The 21,317-nt window shown below is 45.6% G+C and overlaps 1 protein-coding gene across 2 annotated transcripts in view; it reads right to left on the bottom strand.

Annotated features, from left to right (window-relative positions):
- Nucleotides 1-14,099: 14,099 nt before the first annotated feature.
- Nucleotides 14,100-21,317, bottom strand: part of OPCML (opioid binding protein/cell adhesion molecule like) — a 1,065,415-nt gene continuing 1,058,197 nt past the window's right edge. For both annotated transcript variants that reach the window (XM_061406442.1, XM_061406441.1), the window contains exon 8: nucleotides 14,100-14,902. In XM_061406442.1, coding sequence (XP_061262426.1) covers nucleotides 14,742-14,902 — 161 coding nt within the window. In that variant the 3' untranslated portion in view covers nucleotides 14,100-14,741. The remainder of the gene's footprint in view (nucleotides 14,903-21,317) is intronic.

Genomic DNA, 21,317 nt, shown 5'->3' with positions numbered 1-21,317 from the left:
TCACTGGGGGATTAGGATGGAGAGAGTCTTCTGACACAGGAAAAGGAGCTCACTCTTCAGAGTTTTACTGGAAGGGAGAGCATAAAACCGAAGCTGTAGCTACAAGAGAAACAAAAGACGCAGAGCACAGAGAAACTGCGAGTTTACTGTGCTGATGAGAATCATCCAACCGCAAGGGAAAAGATGCAGAAGACAAAGGTGGAGGTTTTAGAAGTGACGTCCTTGAGTGAGGAAAAGGGAACACGAGCTTGAGTGTAAAGCAGGAGAGATGGAGTCAGATAGAGCTAATAAGGCATTCCTAAACAAGTCATGGGCATGCCCTTCACTCCACTCTGCTCAGAGCTTGTGTGAATCATAACTGAACATTAAGTTGCATCGTATTATTCTCTGGGACCTATTTCAATGATCATAGCACATTCCCTGTTTTATTAAAGTGGTATGTTAGAAGCTTATCTCATGTTGAACATCTTTGTAAACATGGGACAAACACTACTTAGTCGTGATGTATTTTTATGTAATATTATCCTCACTATTTTATGAATATTGCTTCTGTGTTTATAAGTCACACAAGATTATGATTTTTTTGTATCATCATTGTTCAGTTTGGGTCAGTTTTATACTAATGCTTGAAATGAGTTGAGTAGTTTTACCTTTTTAAAACAGTTTTGTAAGTCAGGAATTATCTGTTTCTCTTTTCTGAGAATTTGGTGAAATCTGTAAAACTATCTAGAACTGATACTTTTCTAGGGAGAAAATTTAGACTAATGATTTAATTCCATCATAATTATTAGAATATTCAGATTTTTCTACTTCTTCTAGGGTCAGTTTTGTGATTTATATATATATATATTTTTTTAATTGTAGGAACAAAATTTTCATAATATTGCTTTAAATATGCCTGTAATTGTGTTCATTTCCCATGTTCATTGCATAGAATGTTTTAAAAATTAATTTTATCATGATCATTTATTTTTAGTTACACAGATATATGCAGTAGAAAAATAACTTTTCTAATTCTAAGATAGCCTATGTGCTTGAGTTTAATTCTAAAGATATCTTTGAAGGCTCACTGAATGGGCATACATGGCAAGGTTTATACGTAAATTTTACTTCCTAGAACAAATATGAAATGAATAAACACAATTTCCCACAACAATATTAACATACATTGCACCAATCATAACCTTGGACCTTAGAGTTATATTTTATAAGACACATGTAAACCGCTTCGGTTAGAACCTCTTAGGAGAATTTCTTGCAAATAAACTAGCTAAGAAAGCAATATTATTGCAAAAGTACAGGTGAAAAATAGATATAATCTTAAAAAAGAAAACTTTTTGCCATCTGGCTAAAAAACACTTGTATCTACAAACATTCTACTTAAAATTTCTCACTATTTAGAATTAAATGAGTAGCCTATGATTTATTCTAATTTTAACCAAGACTGAATCAATGTATTGGGGACTTATAATTTTCTATTCCCACTTCTCTCTTTCTTAAAGTTTTGCCATACATTTTCTATTGTGTTATTTTAATTTATAGAATTAGCTTTTGGCTTTGTTAAAAATTCCTAAAGACCCATTTAGTTTATTTCTGTGTCAATCATTTTTACTTTTATTTTTATTATTTCCTTCATTCATTACATAGTTTATTTTTCATGGTCTAGATTTGTGATTGAATGCATAATTCATTAATGAATAGCTCAAGTTTCAGATTTTCTTCTTTTTCATTTTGTGCATTTAATGCTATAAAATTTCCCCCAATTATTACTTTAGACACAACCTGCAATTTGGATGTATAGAGATTTCTTTGTTGTTCCTCTCTAGATATTTTATAAGCCTACTAAGATTTCTTTACTTCATGAGTTACTTAGCAATATGTTTTTAAGTTGCCACGAACATGGGTAGAGGTCATTGAAATTGTGTTTTTGTTGCTAATATTGCACTGAGATCAAGGAACTCTACGTGTTTTCTTCTGAATTTCTGATAAGTGTGCAAATATAGATATAAAGCTTCATAACAATAGGAGCCTGCTATAACATCATTTCAGCTCTAAACACTTGAGGTGTGGAACTGTGAAAGTGGAACTCCAGAGAAAGTCTTCACATATTATCTGTGGCTAAAGTCAGTTTAAATAGCTTTGTTGTACTCTTGTTTTGTTTTATTTTAATTTCCAAACATCCACAAACTAATACTTTTATAAACTACAGACCAAAAGCTTAGCTGTAGTGATGAGGTACCATTTCACGCCAGTCAGAATGGCTGCGATCCAAAAGTCTACAAGCAATAAATGCTGGAGAGGGTGTGGAGAAAAAGGAACCCTCTTACACTGTTGGTGGGAATGCAAACTAGTACAGACACTATGGAGAACACTGTGGAGATTCCTTAAAAAACTGGAAATAGAACTGCCTTATGATCCAGCAATCCCACTGCTGGGCATACACACTGAGGAAACCAGAAGGGAAAGAGACACATGTACCCCAATGTTCATTGCAGCACTGTCTATAATAGCCAGGACATGGAAGCAACCTAGATGTCCATCAGCAGATGAATGGATAAGAAAGCTGTGGTACATATACACAATGGAGTATTACTCAGCCATTAAAAAGAATACATTTGAATCAGTTCTAATGAGATGGATGAAACTGGAGCCTATTATACAGAGTGAAGTAAGCCAGAAACAAAAACACCAATACAGTATACTAACGCATATATATGGAATTTAGAAAGATGGTAACAATAACCCTGTATACGAGGCAGCAAAAGAGACACTGATGTATAGAACAGTCTTTTGGACTCTGTGGGAGAGGGAGAGGGTGGGAAGATTTGGGAGAATGGCATTGAAACATGTATAATATCTTGTATGAGACGAGTTGCCAGTCCAGGTTCGATGCACGATACTGGATGCTTGGGGCTGGTGCACAGGGACGACCCAGAGGGATGGTATGGGGAGGGAGGAGGGAGGAGGGTTCAGGATGGGGAACACATGTATACCTGTGGTGGATTCATTTCGATATTTGGCAAAACTAATACAATATTGTAAAGTTTAAAAATAAAATAAAATTTAAAAAAAACATACAGACAAAAAAATGATATATGAAAGTGTTCAGTTGCTCCTACTTTCTATACTTATTAAGTTATCCCTTGTTGTTACTGATGTTCAGTCACATAGTCATGTCTGACTCTTTGCGACCCCATGGACTGTAGTCCTCCAAGCTCCTCTGTCCATGGGATTTCCCAGGGAAGGATACTGGAATGGGTTGCCATTTCCTTCTCCAGGGGATCTAATCTATTCTGCACGCAGCAGCCAGGAATATTACTTTAAAAATACACAAATCAGATCCTGTTATTCCTAGTTCACAAACCTCCAGTGATTTCCCCAACTCATTTAGGGGAAAAAGATTATTTATTTATCATGGATCAGCAGCACGTGGAGTACCAAATTTTGAGTAGCATGGCTCTAAATACTTTAATCAGACACCCCACTCCAGTACTCTTGCCTGGAAAATCCCATGGACGGAGGAGCCTGAAAGGCTGCAGTCCATGGGGTTGCTAAGAGTGGGATACAACTGAGTGACTTCACTTTCACTTTTCACTTTCATGCCCTGGAGAAGGAAATGGCAACCCACTCCAGTGTTCTTGCCTGGAGAATCCCAGGGACGGGGGAGCCTGGTGGGCTGCCATCTATGGGTCGCACAGAGTTGGACATGACTGAAGCGACTTCGCAGTAGCAGTAGCAGTATATGTGTGTCTATGTATACATACACAAGCACATGTACCAACTGCGGAATGAGAAATGTTTTGTAAAAGTTCAGTTCCGTTCAGTCGCTCAGTCGTGTCCGACTCCTTGCGACTCCTTGTGACCCCATAGATCGGAGCACGCCAGGCGTCCCTGTTCATCACCAACTCCCGGAGTTCACTCAAACTACGTAAAAGTTATAGAAATTCAAAAGCATGGCACATTTGTGCTGCAGTCTGAGATGTACTGTATCATTGCAAAGTGCAACTGGCTGCGCTCTTCACCTCCTTCAAGTAAGCTAGAGGCATAGCCCTTGGTTGTCCGTTTAGGATTTCTGAGGTAAAATATGCATCATTTGGGATTATTGCCTCAGATAACTTATTGAGCCATCCAGAGACTTCCATACAAGGGTTTTCTGTAAGTTCAGACTGCGTACCACGCTGCTCGGCCTCCTGGGCCATATAATTCAGGAAACAGAAGAACCAGGGTGGGTGAGGATACAGGTGACATTTTTGTTGAACTCTAATAGAAGTCACAGAGAAGATGTCTATGATTTACCTATCAGGGAACCACTTTCCACTTGAAAAACAGCTTCTAGTGAGAGACTGGGGTGTAGTAGAGACTGAGCTCCTGACCACAGAAAACCAAAGAATTGTAACCTGCAAAACGGCCAAGGAGCAAAAGGGCAGAGCCTAAACAGAGAAGCGCATCGGAAGCTCTGAATTACAAGCACCTTCTAAAACTCCACAAATGTAGTCTAATGTCAAGGGGCAGGAAAGTGCATTCTGCACACTCTGAGGTCAAAGAAGGTCTGTGACCAAGTCAAACATCAGTGGTGGGACTTCCCTGGTGGTCCAGTGGCTAAGACTCCACGCTCCCAGTGCAGGGGGCCTGGGTTCAATCCCCAGCTAGGGATTTAGATCCCACATGCCACAACTAAGACCCAACACAACCAAATAAATAAATAATTAAAAAAAATAAATATAACTGAGACATAAACACCTCCTCTGGAGGGAGGGAGGAGAGTGAATATGTTTGAACAATAGCATAATCTATTGTGCCTACTAAATTATAAAGTTGGGCAGGCCTATCAGAAGTCCATCAGGTAACAGAAGTGGTACCTTTGAGACCAGGCTCAAACAGACCCAAGAAGCCCAAATGGGTTATATGCACAGGTGTCAGCTGCATTTGATATCCTGTCTCTGTTCCCTCAACCCGTCCTTACCACCCCCTTGTCACCTGAGAAGTTTCCTATGACCATCTGACCCCAGAGGAAAGGAACTTGACCAGATTCCCAGATGTATCAGTACAAAATATTAGCACTAATGTGAAATGAAGTACTGCCTCATTGTCTGGAAGGCATGATAGACACAAGTAAAAGGTTGTTCCAGTGTTCAGATGAAAACAGGAGGCATTCTGTATTGGCTCTTTATCTGTCGTGCTCTCCTATCAACATAAATTCCATTAGCAGTCACTTAAAAACAAATCCTAGACCCAAACATTTCTCGTGCTCTCCACCGATGGCACCTGAGAGAAGCCACCCTAACATCCAGCCAGGATGACGGCGTGTCTTCCAACAGCCTCCCTTCCTTCTTTTTCTTCTAATCTACACTGCACACAGCAACCAGGAATATTACTTTAAAAATACACAAGTCAGATCCTGTTATTCCTAGTTCACAAAACTCCAGTGATTCCCCCAACTCATTTAGGGGGAAAAGATTATTTATTTATTTAATCAAACTCACAAGGTCTTGCACGACCAGGCTTCTGGGTGCCTCTCTGATTTCATCTGCCAAGTCCCCTTCATCCTTATTCAGATCTAGCCTGATGTCTCTCAACATCTTCAACATCCAACCACAAGCTGACCTCAGGACCTTTACATCTGCTCCTTTAGCTCTTTTCTAGACGTTTATAGCTTGTTCCTCCATAGCATTCAAATCTATGCTGATATCTAAAGGTCTGTCTCCATTGGGCTAGTTTATATTTTTCATACCACTTATCACCGGCTGGCAACTTATTCCATGTTTACTTTAATATTTTTTGTCTTTCCCATGAGAAAACGTGGTCCATAAAAGCTAAAACAATGTTACTCATCTTTGTATCCCAGCTTGTTATTGGTATTTAATAAACATTTGTTGAAGGAATAGATGAACGAGTGAAATGACTTAAGTGCCTTTTACCATAATATATATGCTTCTCAGATGGCGCAGTGGTAAAGAATCCACCTGCCAATGCAGTGGGTTAGATTCCTGGGTCGGGAAGATCCCCTGGAGTAGGAAATGGCAACCCACTCCACTATTCTTGCTTGGAGAATCCCATGGATAGAGGAGCCTGGCAGGCTACAGTCCATGGGGTCACAAAGAGTCAGACACTGTTGCCAGCCTAAATCTTGGCCTTTTCCACCCACCAAATGAAAAATACAGAGACAGAGTTTGGAGCAAATAGAAAGGTAGTTTTTATTCTCAGCTGGTAAAGAGGGGAATACAGTAGGCTCATGCCTCAAGACCTGTGCTTCCGCTCCGTGAGGAGTCTAGGGGCTTATATATGGCAAGGGCTCACAGTCTGGAGTCAGTGATGAGGAGCAGAAGGTGATAGGATCTTGACTTCTTCCTCTTTCATTGTTTCAAAGACAGTCATAAGCTGGCGTCTGTAATCTAGTAACTGGGTCTGGCAGTTCTGTGGCTCTGCAGCCTTCTTTCTGATACATAACAACAAGGGGAGGGGGCTGTAAGGGTAAACACTAGATGGTGGTAGTGGTTTAGTCGCACAGCCATGTACGACTCTTGCAACCCCATGGACAGTAGGCTGCCAGCCTCCTCTGTCCATGGGATTCTCCAGGCAAGAATACTGGAGTGGGTAGCCATTTCCTTCTCCAGGAGATCTTTCCAACCCAGGAACTGAAACTCAGGTCTCCTGCATTGCAGGCAGATTCTATACCAACTGAGCTATGAGGGAAGCCCTCGGAACCCCCAGACACTAGATAGGGGATGTATTTAGCACAGAGTCAAAGGAAAATAGGTGTGAAGTTTAGCCCCTGCAGAGTTAGAGGGCAGAGCAGCAAACTTAGTTCAGACATTCAGAGTTAGGAGCAGTTAAAGTAAAAGACTAGGAATGATCAGGTCTGCTCCCTGTTCTCTTTCTCTTCTTTGTTCTCAGGGAAGGGAAAGAGAAAAACTCATTCCTCTTTTTACCTTTTCACTGCAACAACATGACTGAGGGACTGAGCACACACGCGCACCATGGTATATACAGGCTCATCTTTATTTACTTAAGCTACTTATTCTTTTCTGAGTGTGTTTTTAGCTGCACACACGCACATTATGTCTTCCTACTTTAGGGATTTCTCACAGTTGTAGTTTTTACTTTAAATACTGAGATATTGGATTTCTGTACATATTTTAGCACCTTGGATCATGAACTCTGTTTCCCAGACATGTCTTCTGTGAGTGTTCCTGTGTTCTGGGGACCACAGAAGCATCCAGAAAGCTTGGTGTCCTAGTTGCCTCTGTTAAATTGTTGCTAATTTGCAGGTTCCTAACCGGTTTTATTTAATACAAAAATTTGGGTCTACATCCATCTGCAGTGCAGAATACCCTCTCTGAGTTCTGTGGTTGAATCCTTTGTGCCCCAGGGGTGCAGCTAGTGTTATTACTTCCTGGCTTCCTTCAGGCCAGAAAGTGAAGATTTTTTTCTAAGCATTTCTAACATTTCCCAGGCTCCTGGCTTTTTCAGCTGCTCCCCTGCCCCACCCCAGAGAGGTCTGAGGCCCCTCAGGTGTCCATCCTGCCCATTTTCCTTCACATGTCCTTTGGTCTCGCAGCCTGGCTTTCTTCCACGTGTTCAGTCTTTCCTCTGGAAACTGGAGTTAGTCCCTTTTTGATTTCCAAGCTTGGCTACATATTTGATTTCTTTAAAAACATCTATTTTGGGACGTCTCTGGTGGCCCAAAGGTTAAGATCTTGTGTTTCCGCTGCAGGGAGCGCTTGCTTCATCCCTGGTTGGGGAACTAAGATCCTCCAACATGCAACACATCATGGCCAAAATAAAATAGAATAAAACAAAAATATGACTTGTGCAAATCTGCTATATAGCCCAGGGAGCTTGGCTCGGTGCTCTGTGATCACCTAGAGGGGTGAGATGGTGGGTGGGAGTGGGAGGGAGGGAGGTTCTGGAGGGAGGGGATATATGCATACTTACAGCTGATTCATATTGTTGTACAGCAGGAACTAACACGACATTGTAAAGCAATTATCCACCAATTAAAAACAATTAAAAAATTAAAAAAACTAAAATTAAAAACAAGAAAGGATGAGTAAGATCTACAGGTACTGATGCCCATGGTCTAATGTAAAATGGAAACAAGAGGAAAAGCAGACTATAGATATTGTGGGGTATGATACCATTTGCTAAAAATGAATAAATAAATAAAATACATATTTTACGTAATGTTTTATGTGTTTGAGGCAGAAGGTGACTTCCCATCGTAGTTCAGCACTAGACTGGACATATCTAAGGCTGTCTACACACACCTGGGGAGACATCACACGCTCAGAAATTCACAGGGCTGGAAGTGGTGGTGATTGTCCCTGTGACGTATCACATGGGGTTGCAATGAGCCTCTAAAGAGGCAGTCTATATTCAATATCCTGTAATAAACTACCATGGAAAAGAAAAATAAATAAATAAATGAATCAAAAGGCAATTAGTATTGGGAAGCACTTCCAAGTGTCTGAAAAGAGGTCACAGATGCTGGATTGACTTCCTGTGTTTGCTAGAACAAATTATCACACAACGGACCATTTAAAGCAACACAGAGCCGCTCTCTTACAATTAGAGTCCAGAAGTCAGGCATCAGTATCCCAGGGTGGAAATCAAGGTGTTGGCATGACCATACTCCCTTCCAAATCTGTAGGGGAAGATGCATTCCTGACTCCTTCCAGCCTCTGATGGGGTCAGTGTTCCTTGGCTTGTAGCTGCATCATGTCAATCTTCAAAGCTGAAATCTTCGAGTCTCTCTCTGCTCTGTCTTCACATGAACTTCTCTCCATATGTCAAATATTCTTCTACCTCTTTCTGGTAAGGATCCATGTTATGGCATTTAGTGTCCACTGGGTAATCCAGGATACTCTTCCCATCCGGAGATTTTGAACTGGAGAGACTCACCCTGTTTTGTTTTCTGTTTCTATACAAGGATAGATTTATGGATTTCAAGACAAAGGTCTAGATAGTCAAAGTTATAGTTTTCCCAGTAGTCATGTATGGATGTGAGATTTGGACCATAAAGAAGGCTGAGAGCCGAAGAATTGAGGCTTTCACTTATGGTGCTGAAGAAGACTCTTGAGAGTCCCTTGGACAGCAAAGAAAATCAACCCTGAATACTTATCGGAAGGACTAATGCGGAAACTGAAACTCCAATACTTTGGCCACCTAATGTGAAGAGCTGACTCATTAGAAAAGACCCCGATGCTGGGAAAGATTGAAGGCGGGAGGAGAAGGGGACAACAGAAGATGGGATGGTTGGATGGCATCACCAACTCAATGGACATGAATTTGAGCAAACTCAGGGAGATAGCAAAGGACAGGGAAGCCTGGCATGCTGCAGTCCATGGGGTTGCAAAGAGTTGGACATGACTCAGCAACAGAACAACAAATGGATTGCATGAATTGGAGGGTGGGTTCATGACTGACCCACAGGGACAATCATGTGTTTGGTTTAGGGGACCACTTTTCCATCTACTACAGGTGGTGATGAAAACTATGAACAAGAAAATTGTCTCTTTTCTCCCAGCATACTAAAGGAACCATTTCAGAGGGAGAAGCAGAAACAATAGACAGCATGTTCGCTAAGACCAGGAGAACTGCTTTGCAGAGAGGAAGTGGGAAATGAGATGAACCCAGTCACAGCTAGGAATGTGCATCAGAAAGGAGATAGTTTTGAGGTGATTCTGTTCTGCTGGGAACCCTAGGGAGATGCTTGAGGACAAGGAAGATGGTAGAGCTGCCGTAGATACCCCCTGGTCCTCCATGGCTCAGCTGATTTTTAGGCAACAGGAGTTACTAGATAATTCCAACAGTGCACTTGTCTATGAATGTGTGTGTGCTTAGTCGCTCAGTCGTGTCTGACTCTTTGCAACCCTATGGACTGTAGCCTGACAGGCTCCTCTGTCCATGGGACTCTCCAGGGAAGAATACTGGAGTGGGTTGCCATGCCCCTTTCCAGGGGATCTTCCCAACCCAGGGATCGAACCCATGTATCCTGCTTTGCAGGTGGATTCTTTACTCTCTGAGCCACCAGGGAAGAATGGCTGATGGAATAAAACCATAAACGTGCTATGTCATACTCTCCTTCATCAAATTCCAAGAACATAGTGTGAAAATCTTGAGGGATGGGGTCAGATAGAGATCAATACATTCAGTTCACCAGGGTCGACTGAAGGGCAGTGAAAATCCCTCAAAATAAATTAAAGCATGTTCTACGGCAAAAGTATATTTTCAAAATTTGGGGAGGGGAAGAGGGGAAGACCCAGGCATACAGGGGTCATGTCAAAAGAGGGGTGGGATTGCACAAAGTTCAATAAACTAAGAAGCTCATCTGGGTCAGAAAAAAAGAAAATATAAGAGGTCACGCAAGTCAAGTTAGAGACTGAGTGCTATTTCTCTACAAAATTAAGCAGAACAGGAGTGTCCCTTGAAGGCAAAGTTTGGAGAAAAAACAGAAATTTTCCACACATGCATCAAGGCTTCTTGAGATTCAACAGAAAGACTCGGTAATTTTCTTCTCAGACTTGAGGATCCAAGTATTTGATCAGGGAAAGGGTGGTAGAAAACCCCACACTCCCAATGCAACCTGATCTGGAAGTACATTCTACCTCTTATAGGTTCACAAGTCTAGCAGAGCTTCTCTTTTTAAAACACAAATAAGCCCAGAAAGAAAAAAACACGGAGATCATTATAGACCTCGGTGTGAATATCTTCTGTGAATGAACCCCTTGCCTTTTCTGTGCTTCAGCCTCAGGAAAGACATTAAAAATATATGTGTGTGTGTGTGTGTGTGTATGTGTGTGTATGTAATTATTTCAGGTTTGATTGTTCTTCATTGTTGCTCGGACTTGCCTCTAGCTGTGGCAAGCAGGCTTCTCATTGCAGTGGTTTCTGCTGTTGCAGAGCAGGGTCTCTAGAGCTCAGGCTCAGTAGTTGTGGCTCATGGGCTTGGTTGCTTGGTGACATGTGGGATCTTCCACCGACTAGGGATCAAACCCGTGTCTCCTGCATTGGCAGGTGGTTTCTTTCTCACCCAGCCACCAGGGAAGCCCTATTTTATCTTATTATTATTATTATTTTTGAGGAATCAAGAAGAAAAGTGGATACAGGGGAAACTTGGGGCACCTTCAAAAGGGGAACCCCAAGGAGACATCTGGGCCATGAGCTGTGGTCAGCCTGAAGCAAGGGAGGGAAGCTCCCAGACATTTGTTTTCACTCCTGTGTGGAGAATACTGCCATTCATCATCTCTCGTTTACGTTTCCAACCTGCCCCTGTGGGTGGTGGGGCTGCCTCACCTCACAGATGTAAGGGACACCATTAGGGTGACAGGGTTTGGAGCCAGAGGGGCAGGAAGTCCAGCCCTGGCTTCTCTGTCTTACTTCCAAGTCATGAGCTTTCTGGTTCTGGGGGTTGGGATGTGGCCACGTGTTGCTTCCCTGCGTCTGGGCTGCCTCAGGCCCAGGGGAGGGGTCCTCACACTCCCCTCCTGCTCCTGCTGCCGCTTCCAGTGGGCTGGGTCCCTCCCTTGCTGTCCCAGCACCAATGCCCCAAGTTCCCCAGTCCCCGGGCATCCTGAGAGCAGGAACTGGGTCTTATTTAGGTGGCCTGCCAGGTGCCCAGCACCAGGCTCGCTACACATAAAAAACAGCCCAGAATCTGGTACCCAGTGAGGGCACAGTCCTGACAGGCCGTGGCCCTGGGAACACTCAGCAGTGTCCTCTGGGCTCCGGCACTGTGTCAGGCGCTCACATAAATTTGCGTTTGTTAATCCTCAAAAGCACCCTGAGCCAAGACTGTGACTCAATTCCACAGAGAAGGAAACCAAGGCTCAGAGAGGCAAACCGGCTTGTCTGAGGTAACCCAGCCACGGAGGGTGTTAGGGCCGGAGCCCTGCCTGTGGTGCTCCCCTCACCCCAGGCTGGAGGCCCGGAGATGACCACAGGGGTCTGGCAGCACCAACAGCACCTTTTGTATGGAGACACTTAAGGGAAAAGATGACCCGAGTGTTCTGCAGAAAGCAGCCTGTTCCATGAGCAGGTACAGGGCTGGCTGACCAGCATGCTGGGAGTGGGGGCTAGGGGTGATCAGAGGAGCAGGGACCCTGAAGGAGGAGGGGGCCTGGAACAGCAGACTTGCAGCCTGCAATGCAGTCTCTGCTCCCTGAGAAGTGGGTGAATCATCTGCTCAGCAGCTGCGGAGCAGACGTGTCGCCAGCGCCCCCCTGTGCACACAGGGAGAACTGGAACCGCCGCAGGGGTGGCCCTGCAGCCGCTGAACCCTGAGCATGGCGCACGCCTGGCTTCCAGGCCAAAAATTGGCAAATGCTCCTTCAGTCCCAGGAACAAATGACTAAGCGTGTCTCCTGGCCCAGCGGGAGCGAGGCCAGCCCTTCGGTCTCTCCTGTCGCAGTGGAGCCTCTGGCCCTGGGCCCGATTTTGGGTCTCCGGGCTCCTCCCAGGTGTGCAGGGAAGGGATGAGCTGGGGCATCCTCCAGAGGAGAGCAGGGCTTTACAGTGAGTTGTACTGCCCAGCTCTCTGCAAGCGGGCAGGTCTCGGGGAGAGGGGAATGTGCGCTGGGCTGTCTGCCGGGTTGCCTTCTCCTTTCATTGGGCAGTTTTTTCTCTGGATTTCAGTTTCTCCTCCTGCAAAGCGAGCATTGGATCATATTGGGGCTGACATAGGGTCAGGTGTTGTTTGCCTCCTCCTGGGTACTTTCTGGCCCTTCCCCATGGCCCCTCATTGCATACCTCCCCTTGGAACCAGTCATAAGGAATGTGGAGGGTTTTAATAAAAAGAAAAAAAAAAACGGGGGTAGAGAGTTTATTTACATCAGAAATCACAGGACAGGGTTACTGAGGTTCCTCTGGCTGCAGGCTCAGATTCCATGGGAGAAAATCCACTCCAGAGGTGAGAGGTGCTGTTCCTTTAATTTAATGGTCAGGTATTTATTTAGCAACTATTATGTGCCAAGTGAAGCACTGTGCCCATTCCCCCTCTTCCTCCCTGCAGCCTAAGTAACAATCTAGAGAAGATATAGAGTTGCATCCTAGCGGCTGTAATACAGAATTGTGTCTTTGCTCTGCTTACATCTCTGTAAATATGCCTTTGCATGAAATCTAGAAAAATGATACAGATGAACCTATGTGCGGGGCAGGAATGGAGATACAGACACAGAAGGGGAGAGTGGGATGAAGTGGGAGATTGGGATTGACATGTATGCACACCCTGGGTACAACTGATAGCTAGCAGGAAGCTGCTCTGTAGTGCAGTGCGCTCAACTCAGTGCTCTGTGGTGACCTCGAGGGGTGGGATTGGGGGAGGGCTGGGACGGAGGGCCACGAGGGACGGGATATGTGTATACATGTAGCTGACTCACTTCTTTGTACAGCAGAAACTAGCACAACATTGCAAAGCAATTATAGTCCAATAAAAACAATTTAATTGCCTTTGTATGAGGAAAAGAATTGGAGAGAACTAGAAACTTAAGGTGGCTCAGCAGTAAAGAATCCACCTGCCAGTACAGGAGACCTGGGTTCCCTCCCTGGGTCGGGAAGATCCCCTGGAGGAGAAAATGGCAACCACTCCAGTATTCTTGCCTGGAGACTCCCATGGACAGAGGAGCCTGGCGGGCTACAGTCCACAGGATCGCAAAGAGTCAGGCACGACTGAGCACAAACACACACACACACACACACACACACAAACACGCACACACACTGAAACTTAAAGTGTGAAACAAGAGTTGATTTGATGGTGTGTCAGAAGATGGGAATGGGCAGCTTTTGCTGTTACACTGTTGCCCATGAAACACACACACAGAGCATCCCAAGGGTGTGTTGACACAGACTCAGGGAGCCTCCACTCTGGGGCCCCAGAGGCCCTCTGGCTACAGCAGCTAGAAAGTCCTGGCACAGATGTCATGTCAACATCAGCATTAAAGCAGGATGTTCACACACCCAGGGAAGCAACTACAGAATTAAAAAAAAATAATAATAGATTCATTCATTCCGTCAGTCAGTCAGTCATTCATGGCTGAAGATACACAGATAATTAATACACACTTCGTGCCCCGCAGGAAAACACAAGGAGAACAAACGGGAAAGAGTCAAGAAATGTTCTTTATCAGGTGAGCACAAGCCCGAGAGAAGTGTTTTCTTAATTAGCAATTAATGATACATTCCCATCTTCACAGCTCACTGTTTATAAGCAATCTGTCAGTTATGAGTACTTTTATTGTTATTATTGACATTATTATTTACCTTGACATTATTATTTATGGAGCTTTCTGGGAGAAACGGCAGGGAGGAAAGAGAGACAGGAGGAGTGTATTTTAAATGGACTAGGAGAGTCTATCAGTTGGAAAACAAAGCTCTTAAAGAAGTTTTCGAAAACTTGAAAAGAATCTTTAACATACCAGTTAACCCTGAACTCACCCAGGACATCTACTGCTGCCTCCAGTCCCTCCCATCCCCAGAGCACCTAAATAAGGGTGGAGAGTGCTCTTTGACTGACCTCTTTCTCCAGGACTGCAGGGACTGCATGCTGGTCCCCTCTGTACCCTGGGGTGCAGCAACCAGTCGCACAGAGGGGTGGCTGGGGATCACAGCTGAGTGGGCAGTGCCCCCTCTCTACCTCTGGTTAACCCAGCGGGCAGCCTGGGAGGAGGCAGACCGCAACCCTTCTGTGCATTACTGACCCCTGACACTGCAGGGAAGTTCAGGGCAGGAGTGGACCCCACTGATCAGAGGAGGGTCTGCTGACCCTTGCCGAGGGGGTCGGCTCCTTGCTGGCCAGCATCCTCTGCTTTATGGACAAGGCGGGCAGGGCGGATCTTCCAGGACTGGGCAGAGCTTAGCTGAGCTCTTGAATTCCTGGCTTGCTCCATGCTTGTCTTCCTCCTGGCTGATGAATGAATTGGATTATCGAAAAACAAACAAAAAAAAGGACACAACCTCAACCTTTACTCCATGACCATCATTACCACCAAAATGTTCCCCCTCCAAAGCCCTGTAGGCTTATGCACATATGAATAAAACAACCCCCTTTGCCCTCTCCTCTCCTCCCAACCCCTACACTTCATATAACATTAGGCCTCCAAGAAAAAAGGATGTTGCCTAAGAAACATTACGGAAAGCCTGTGGATTTTTGTTTACGCGGACCTTTCAAATCAAGCTGTCATCTTTAATATTCTTATCCCAAGCGCCATCCAAAAGCAAAATTCCTGTAACCAAAGCCCATGAGGAAATTTAGTACAGAAGAATTTCACAGGGATCAGACTTTTCTCCCTTTCAAGAAGGTACTGAAGCTAAAATACAACAAACAATACAACAGCCTCTGCAGGAAAGTGCATCAGAGAAGCCCTTGCTCGTTTCTATACATTTCATTTAAAAAATTTTCTTTATTTTAAACTGGAGGCTAATTCCTTTACAATATTGTGTTGGTTTCTGCCATACATCAACATGAATCAGCCATAGGTGTACACACACATGTCCCCTCCTTCCTATTTCATTTTTTGATCAACTTATCTGCCCATGAAAACTGAGCCCAGGGGAACGGATGTAAGTCCCAGTCTGGGGCTGCAAAGGGTTAACGCTTTTTTCTTCTTGTGTGGAGCTCTGAAGATGTGAGAAGAGCCCTGGTCAATAGACAGATATATTGACTTGTTATTATTTAAAGTTGTTTAACCAGGTAGAGATAAACGAAAGCTTTCAGCAGCTGAACTATCACACAAATCACAATTAAGGTGGCATATGTGTTTGGGAGACGTAAAATCAATTCCCGCGAAGATAATGTTTTAGTCTCTATTTGAACTTGAAAACAGAAGTAAATTTTCAGCAGCAACAGCTGGGCTTGTTCCATCCAGGAGGCTCTCTATTAACTGTACAAGAAGGGCCTTTATTACCTCTTCTAATGGTTTTCCTCTATGGTTTTGTCTTCATCAAAAAAGCCAAACTGATTGCGATGGTGCTGTTTACTGACGCGCCGGTCGGGGTTGGGGCGGTGGCAGCTGTGTGTTCCCAGCCCCCGGGTGGACCTCTCTCTCCTTGTGGTGAGCCTCTTGTTGGGAGGCCAGGATGATGGAACCCTGGGGGCTGCTGGGGGGACCGGGTCAGGAGTTTGGGGGGCTGGTCTCAGCCTGTGCAGGAAATGGAGGCATCTTTTGATCTAAAGTAACCCCTGGGGTTGGATCACCTGCAAAGATTCCCCCAGAGGGATGCGACCTCTGAGTCCCACCATTAACATGTTAATCGTGTGAGTGTGTGTGTGTGTGTGTGTGTGGTCATGTTAATTCTGTCTACTCCCTGGAGTATAGGGACCATATTTCATTTCGCTGGGTCCTTTATTGGACTTAGTGTGTTTCTGGCACATCTGATTACAAAGTGGATAATGGATGTGGGGAGCCCACAGGTGCAAAGGCCCGGATCTAATCCACTCCCCGTCGCATTGCCCTTCTCAGCCTTCCTCACGCTCAGTCACGGGCATGGAGGCTGGTGACTTTTCACTCCTCTTGCATTTTCCCAGTGGACTAGGACAGGAAGCCGCCAGGTAAGCTAGTGCAAGCAAGGGTGGGCACAGGTCCCCCTTTGGGGGTCACAAGGCTTGCCTATGAGTAAAAGGAATATACAAATGAGGAAGATTGGCCTCCACCAGGAAGCCAGTAGGGGAAGAAGATACCTTGGTTCTAGAATGAGAACAGAGCTGGTCAGGACAGGAAGAGGGTCAGTGAGGGACCAGAGGCCAGGAGCCCGGCCCCATTTTCATCTCGTCTGGGTGCTACCAGCTGGGAGGTCTGGGGCTCACCACAGGCTCTGGGTTGTAAGGGCTTTGTCTGAAAAATGGGAGCGGTGAGATCCAGGCTTAAAACATGAACGCTTGTAAAAATGCAAGATTAGTATTCCTGCCAAAGGGAAACAGACAGACGAGCAAACAAAACAAAACAAGCAAAAAGAAGAAAGGTGGAAAGAGACGACTTGTTCTGTTCAGACCCGTTCTCGTTTAGACAACGGAGTGAGTAGGTGAGTCCTATGACAAATCTCGCGTCTCGACGTCTTTTGCTTCTGGGTGATTCTTCCTAACCCCTGACCTCACTGCATCAACGCTGGGGACGAAAATGTGGACCTCACACCCGTTTCACCCTACTGGTGTTGACTGCCCCCTTTCCGTCTCCAGGGCATCTCTACACAGCCTCTGCTCAAGGGCTGTTTAGATCAGGTTCCTCAACTCAAAAGCCAAGGAGTCACTTATGCACCAGTTACTGAGGTTTTCAGTGCACCAGGTACCGTGGTAGGTGCTGGGGAAGCAAGCTCTGTGACAGACAGAGGAGTCAACGGGGGAAGAGAGAAATTCTCACAGAGACAGGACACTTATATTTATAAGTCAGTGGTTCCTAATCGCCTGAATGGAGTCACATTTGGCTGAATAGTGTCTGTATTTCCATCATCCATAATCTGTTATCCTAGGCAGTGATTTTTGGTGATCTCTCTTTTTTTCATTCAAACTAGAAAACATGACCCTCTCTGTGTCCTGGGAGCCTGGAATTAAATACTTTCCTCCCTTCATTTCTATGCAGGATCAACAATTCCCTCTGTATATTGCTTCTCAGAGGCTCTCAGACTTGTGCTTGGTTTAGGGTCAGGCACTCATGAGCCACCTCTCCCTGGGGCTTGCTCCCTGATGGCAAAATGGAAAGGGGCAACCCGCAGAGCACAGGCATCTTCTAGACCCGACCCTTGGAGCCAAGAGAGCGTCCTGGGACTTGGTGCCATTTTCTCTCAATATGCGTCACCCCACCTTCCCTTCTGGAAGCTCACAGGGAAGGTGGATGTCCACAGACTTAAGTGAATGCTCTCGGTTCGGTCAACAGAGCCCTGAGAACAGGGGGCCGTGGACCCGGACCAGGAAGAGTGTGGGGTGTGGAGCCAGAGGGACCCAGGGTGGAGGTGGTTCCAACCCTGCTGACTTCTAGCCCCGTGGAGATCCCTAGCACCTACCTCTGGTCTCCAGGGGGATGGTGCATCGTGCTTGAGGTGGTTTGAATACTATATGAATTAGGCATGGGAGAGCTCCTAGCTCTGCTAGGTCCACGCGTGAGCTCAATAAACGTTAAGTGCTGTCTCCCTTAGGCCCTTGCTCTTCTCCCTCCATCCTGCCTGACTCCTCCCTGTACACACATTGCCGTTGTCATAACACAGCTGTGCAAGGCACACTGGGCCGGCCACAGTGTCTCTTTCTTCTGAGCATGTCACCGTGATTGTGCATCTTCACCCTGGGCACATCCCTGTCACATCTTACTCTATTCCTCAGCAATTTCCAGCTTCTTAAGGTAAGAACTTTGAGAAAGAGAGGGGCAGATTGAAGAGCGATGAAACTGCCCGTGACCAGAGAGAGTGCAGGGAAGAGTTGGGCAGGGACAATGGAGCTTCTGCCTCTACAGTAAGGATTGACATCAAAGCGGGCACATTCAAACCGCAGACTGACTCTGATACCAGAGCACTGCTGCATGAAGTGGAAGACAGCAGACGGGAGCAGTCGCAGATAGGGTTGTCCAGGCAGCCCTGAGATGGAGGCTCTGGCTTCATCAAGAGAAGAACTGGGGGCTTTGTATCTGAGGACCTCCAAGGAGTCCCTTTACTGTCCTAGCCGACTCCATCACTCAGCCACTGCTTCTCTAATAAGCTGATTCCCCCGAGACCTTCACCGAGGAAGAGACAGAAACAGCAGTGATTTGGTCTTGTAACCAGAGCAACCGTCCTTGCAAGCTCGCCTTGCAGGGAATGAGGCCAAGAGTGAAAAAGGAAGCAGGCTCCATGGGTAGCGCCCAGCTTGACTTCCTCCTCAGCCAACCCAGAAAGCATCTCCCACCCTGTGGGGTCCAGGCATCAGGGAAGCCAGGGAACTCCTCTGTGCTTTTGAAGTCAGTTTGCTCATCCGCCTAGGACCACATGGAAGCAGAGGAGAAAGAGGGGAGAAAGTGGCATTATTTAACACTCAGGGGCTGGATGCTTTGCCTGGCGCTCTTCATGTGTTACTTCCTGTGACCCTAAGGACAGCTCTGAGAATATGATATCTAAGTAGAGCCATTCTTCCTGTTCTGTGGGGTAGGTGATGGTCCCCCCCGACATGTTGGGACCATCATGTGGGGTAGTTGGGGGTGGTGGTTGTAGAAGGGACAAGACAGAGCTGCAAGTGAAAGAAAGAGACTCACTGCATGGCCACCTCCCTGTTCAGAGCATCCAAGCTGGTAGCTTGCCTGTTCTTCCCATAGTGTCTGCCCTCGTCCACCTTGCAGCAGTGCCGTGACAATTATAGACACAACTTTGCAGACAAGGAAACTGAAGCTGTAAGAGATGTTGCTGTAAGCTCACAGGCACACAACTCATCTATGGCAGAATCTGGATTTCAACTCAGCTTTCCCTGATATGCAGCTTCCACCCCCTCGCCTCTGAGCAGCACACACGGGCAGGCCCAGACTCACATGGCTAAGTGCTTACATGCACTGATAGGGCCTCCTAGACAACTCATGGTGCAGAGATGCAGTGGACACGATGCCTCCTGCTGAGATGCAACCTTCCTGGCGGGTCTCTCTGGGATCATCGGGGCGGCGGAGGGGAATGAACAGAGCAAGAAGAGTCATTCAGGTGGAATGTATGCCTCTTAAAGTTGCTCTCTGATGAGGTCTGGAAGCTTACAAACCTTTCTGAAATTTGCTCACGAGCAAATGAGCATCAAACAATGTGATAAACAGACAGAGGACTTGCCTGACTCTAACATTGAACAACGTGGGAAATAGACGGGACTTGCCTGACTGCAATACAGATAACAGATGAATCTCGGTGCTTGGTCATCCCTCCCACCCCGTCACCCGCTGAACTGAGGTTGGGCCTCTTGCACTAGACATGAAAAGTGCCAGATCCTATCTAGGTAGGGGGTAGCTGTGCTGGTTTGCCTTCTTCCTGCTTAACTCATCTGGTACTTCCTGACTCTCCTCTTCCATCACAGCAAGCGATGAAGGCAACACCTTTGTCAAACAAAATCAAGATGCAGAGCAAGTGGAGGATGCTGAATGAATCGCAGATGATCCAAGGAGTTAGAGTTCTTATGGAATGAAAGTGGGAAGCAGAGAAGGAAATCAGGGTCCCTTGTGGATGGTGATGATATAATTAGATGACTCAGGAAGACGCTGATGGTGCTTAAACCTCTCCACCTGGAAGTTCTAAGGATTTTTGAAAATGAATACATCAAAAATTGCATGAGACCTCATCATCCTCCTGATTTGAGGATCTTAGAATTGTACCATCTCCTACCCAGTTGGCTGACTTAGAGACCTGGAATATTCCTCATATTTCACATTCTCCATCATCCCAGGCATCTAGTCCTTCTTGTTTGATTTCTCTTCTAAAACTCACCCCCGACTTGGTTAGTGTTCCTTACCATTCCTCACCTGAAAGATTTTAACCCTAACATGTTACTTTTTTGCCCATTAATCTGCTTTCCTGACATGGTGATCTTCCTAAATTGCAAATATGGTTTAGCTACCCTACTGATTAAATCCTTCTACACTTCCCCTCTTTTAAGACAAGTCCAAGCATCTCAACATTTCTGGAGATTTAAGGACCTGTCCCTGCTTGCCCCTTCCACCCTGTCTCCTGCCATGCTGCCCCTGCCCTCACCCGTCTTGGGATAATCTGCACTTCCAAGTTCCTGACCGTGCTATGCTTCTCACATCTGTACAGGCTCCTCAAGGAGAAACTTCTCCCATTACTTAGCTGTTTGCCTCTCTTTCCCCAACTCAGCCCTCTTGCCTCTGTAAGACCCAGCTCAGGCCTCTCTGCTGCAGGTGAGCCCTGAGCCCTGCAGTCTGGCTGCCTGCCCTTGCCCTGGGCTCCTGTGGCCTTGACACTACCTGCTACATGATGTAGTTCTACATCCTCGGGACCAGGGTTTCCTGGACAGTCACTCTATCCCTCATGCATGTGCCCTCATTATTCGTCACATATTAGCTGCTGACACAAGCTTATTAGACTGAAATGCACTTCCACCCTCTCTACTTTTTCAACCTTCCTGGAGGTTCTACAAAAATTCTTCCCACTTTCCAAGCTTGTGTCCTTGAATTATCCAATACTCAGAGGTGCCTTCCTTCCTTTTAAGCTTCAATAAATAAATAATTCATAAAATACTTTTTTCCCAGTTTTTTGAAAGAAATAAACAGAGTTGAGATTCTATCTTATGCAGCAACTTTTTTGACACCAGGGACCAGTTTTGTGGAAGATTTTTTTCCACGGACAGTGGGGTTGGGGGCTTGTTTCAGAATGATCCA

The sequence above is a fragment of the Bos javanicus genome, chromosome 29 (assembly GCF_032452875.1).
Source record: "Bos javanicus breed banteng chromosome 29, ARS-OSU_banteng_1.0, whole genome shotgun sequence".
Taxonomy (NCBI): Eukaryota; Metazoa; Chordata; class Mammalia; order Artiodactyla; family Bovidae; genus Bos; species Bos javanicus.
This window is presented reverse-complemented; position numbering and strand designations above follow the sequence as displayed.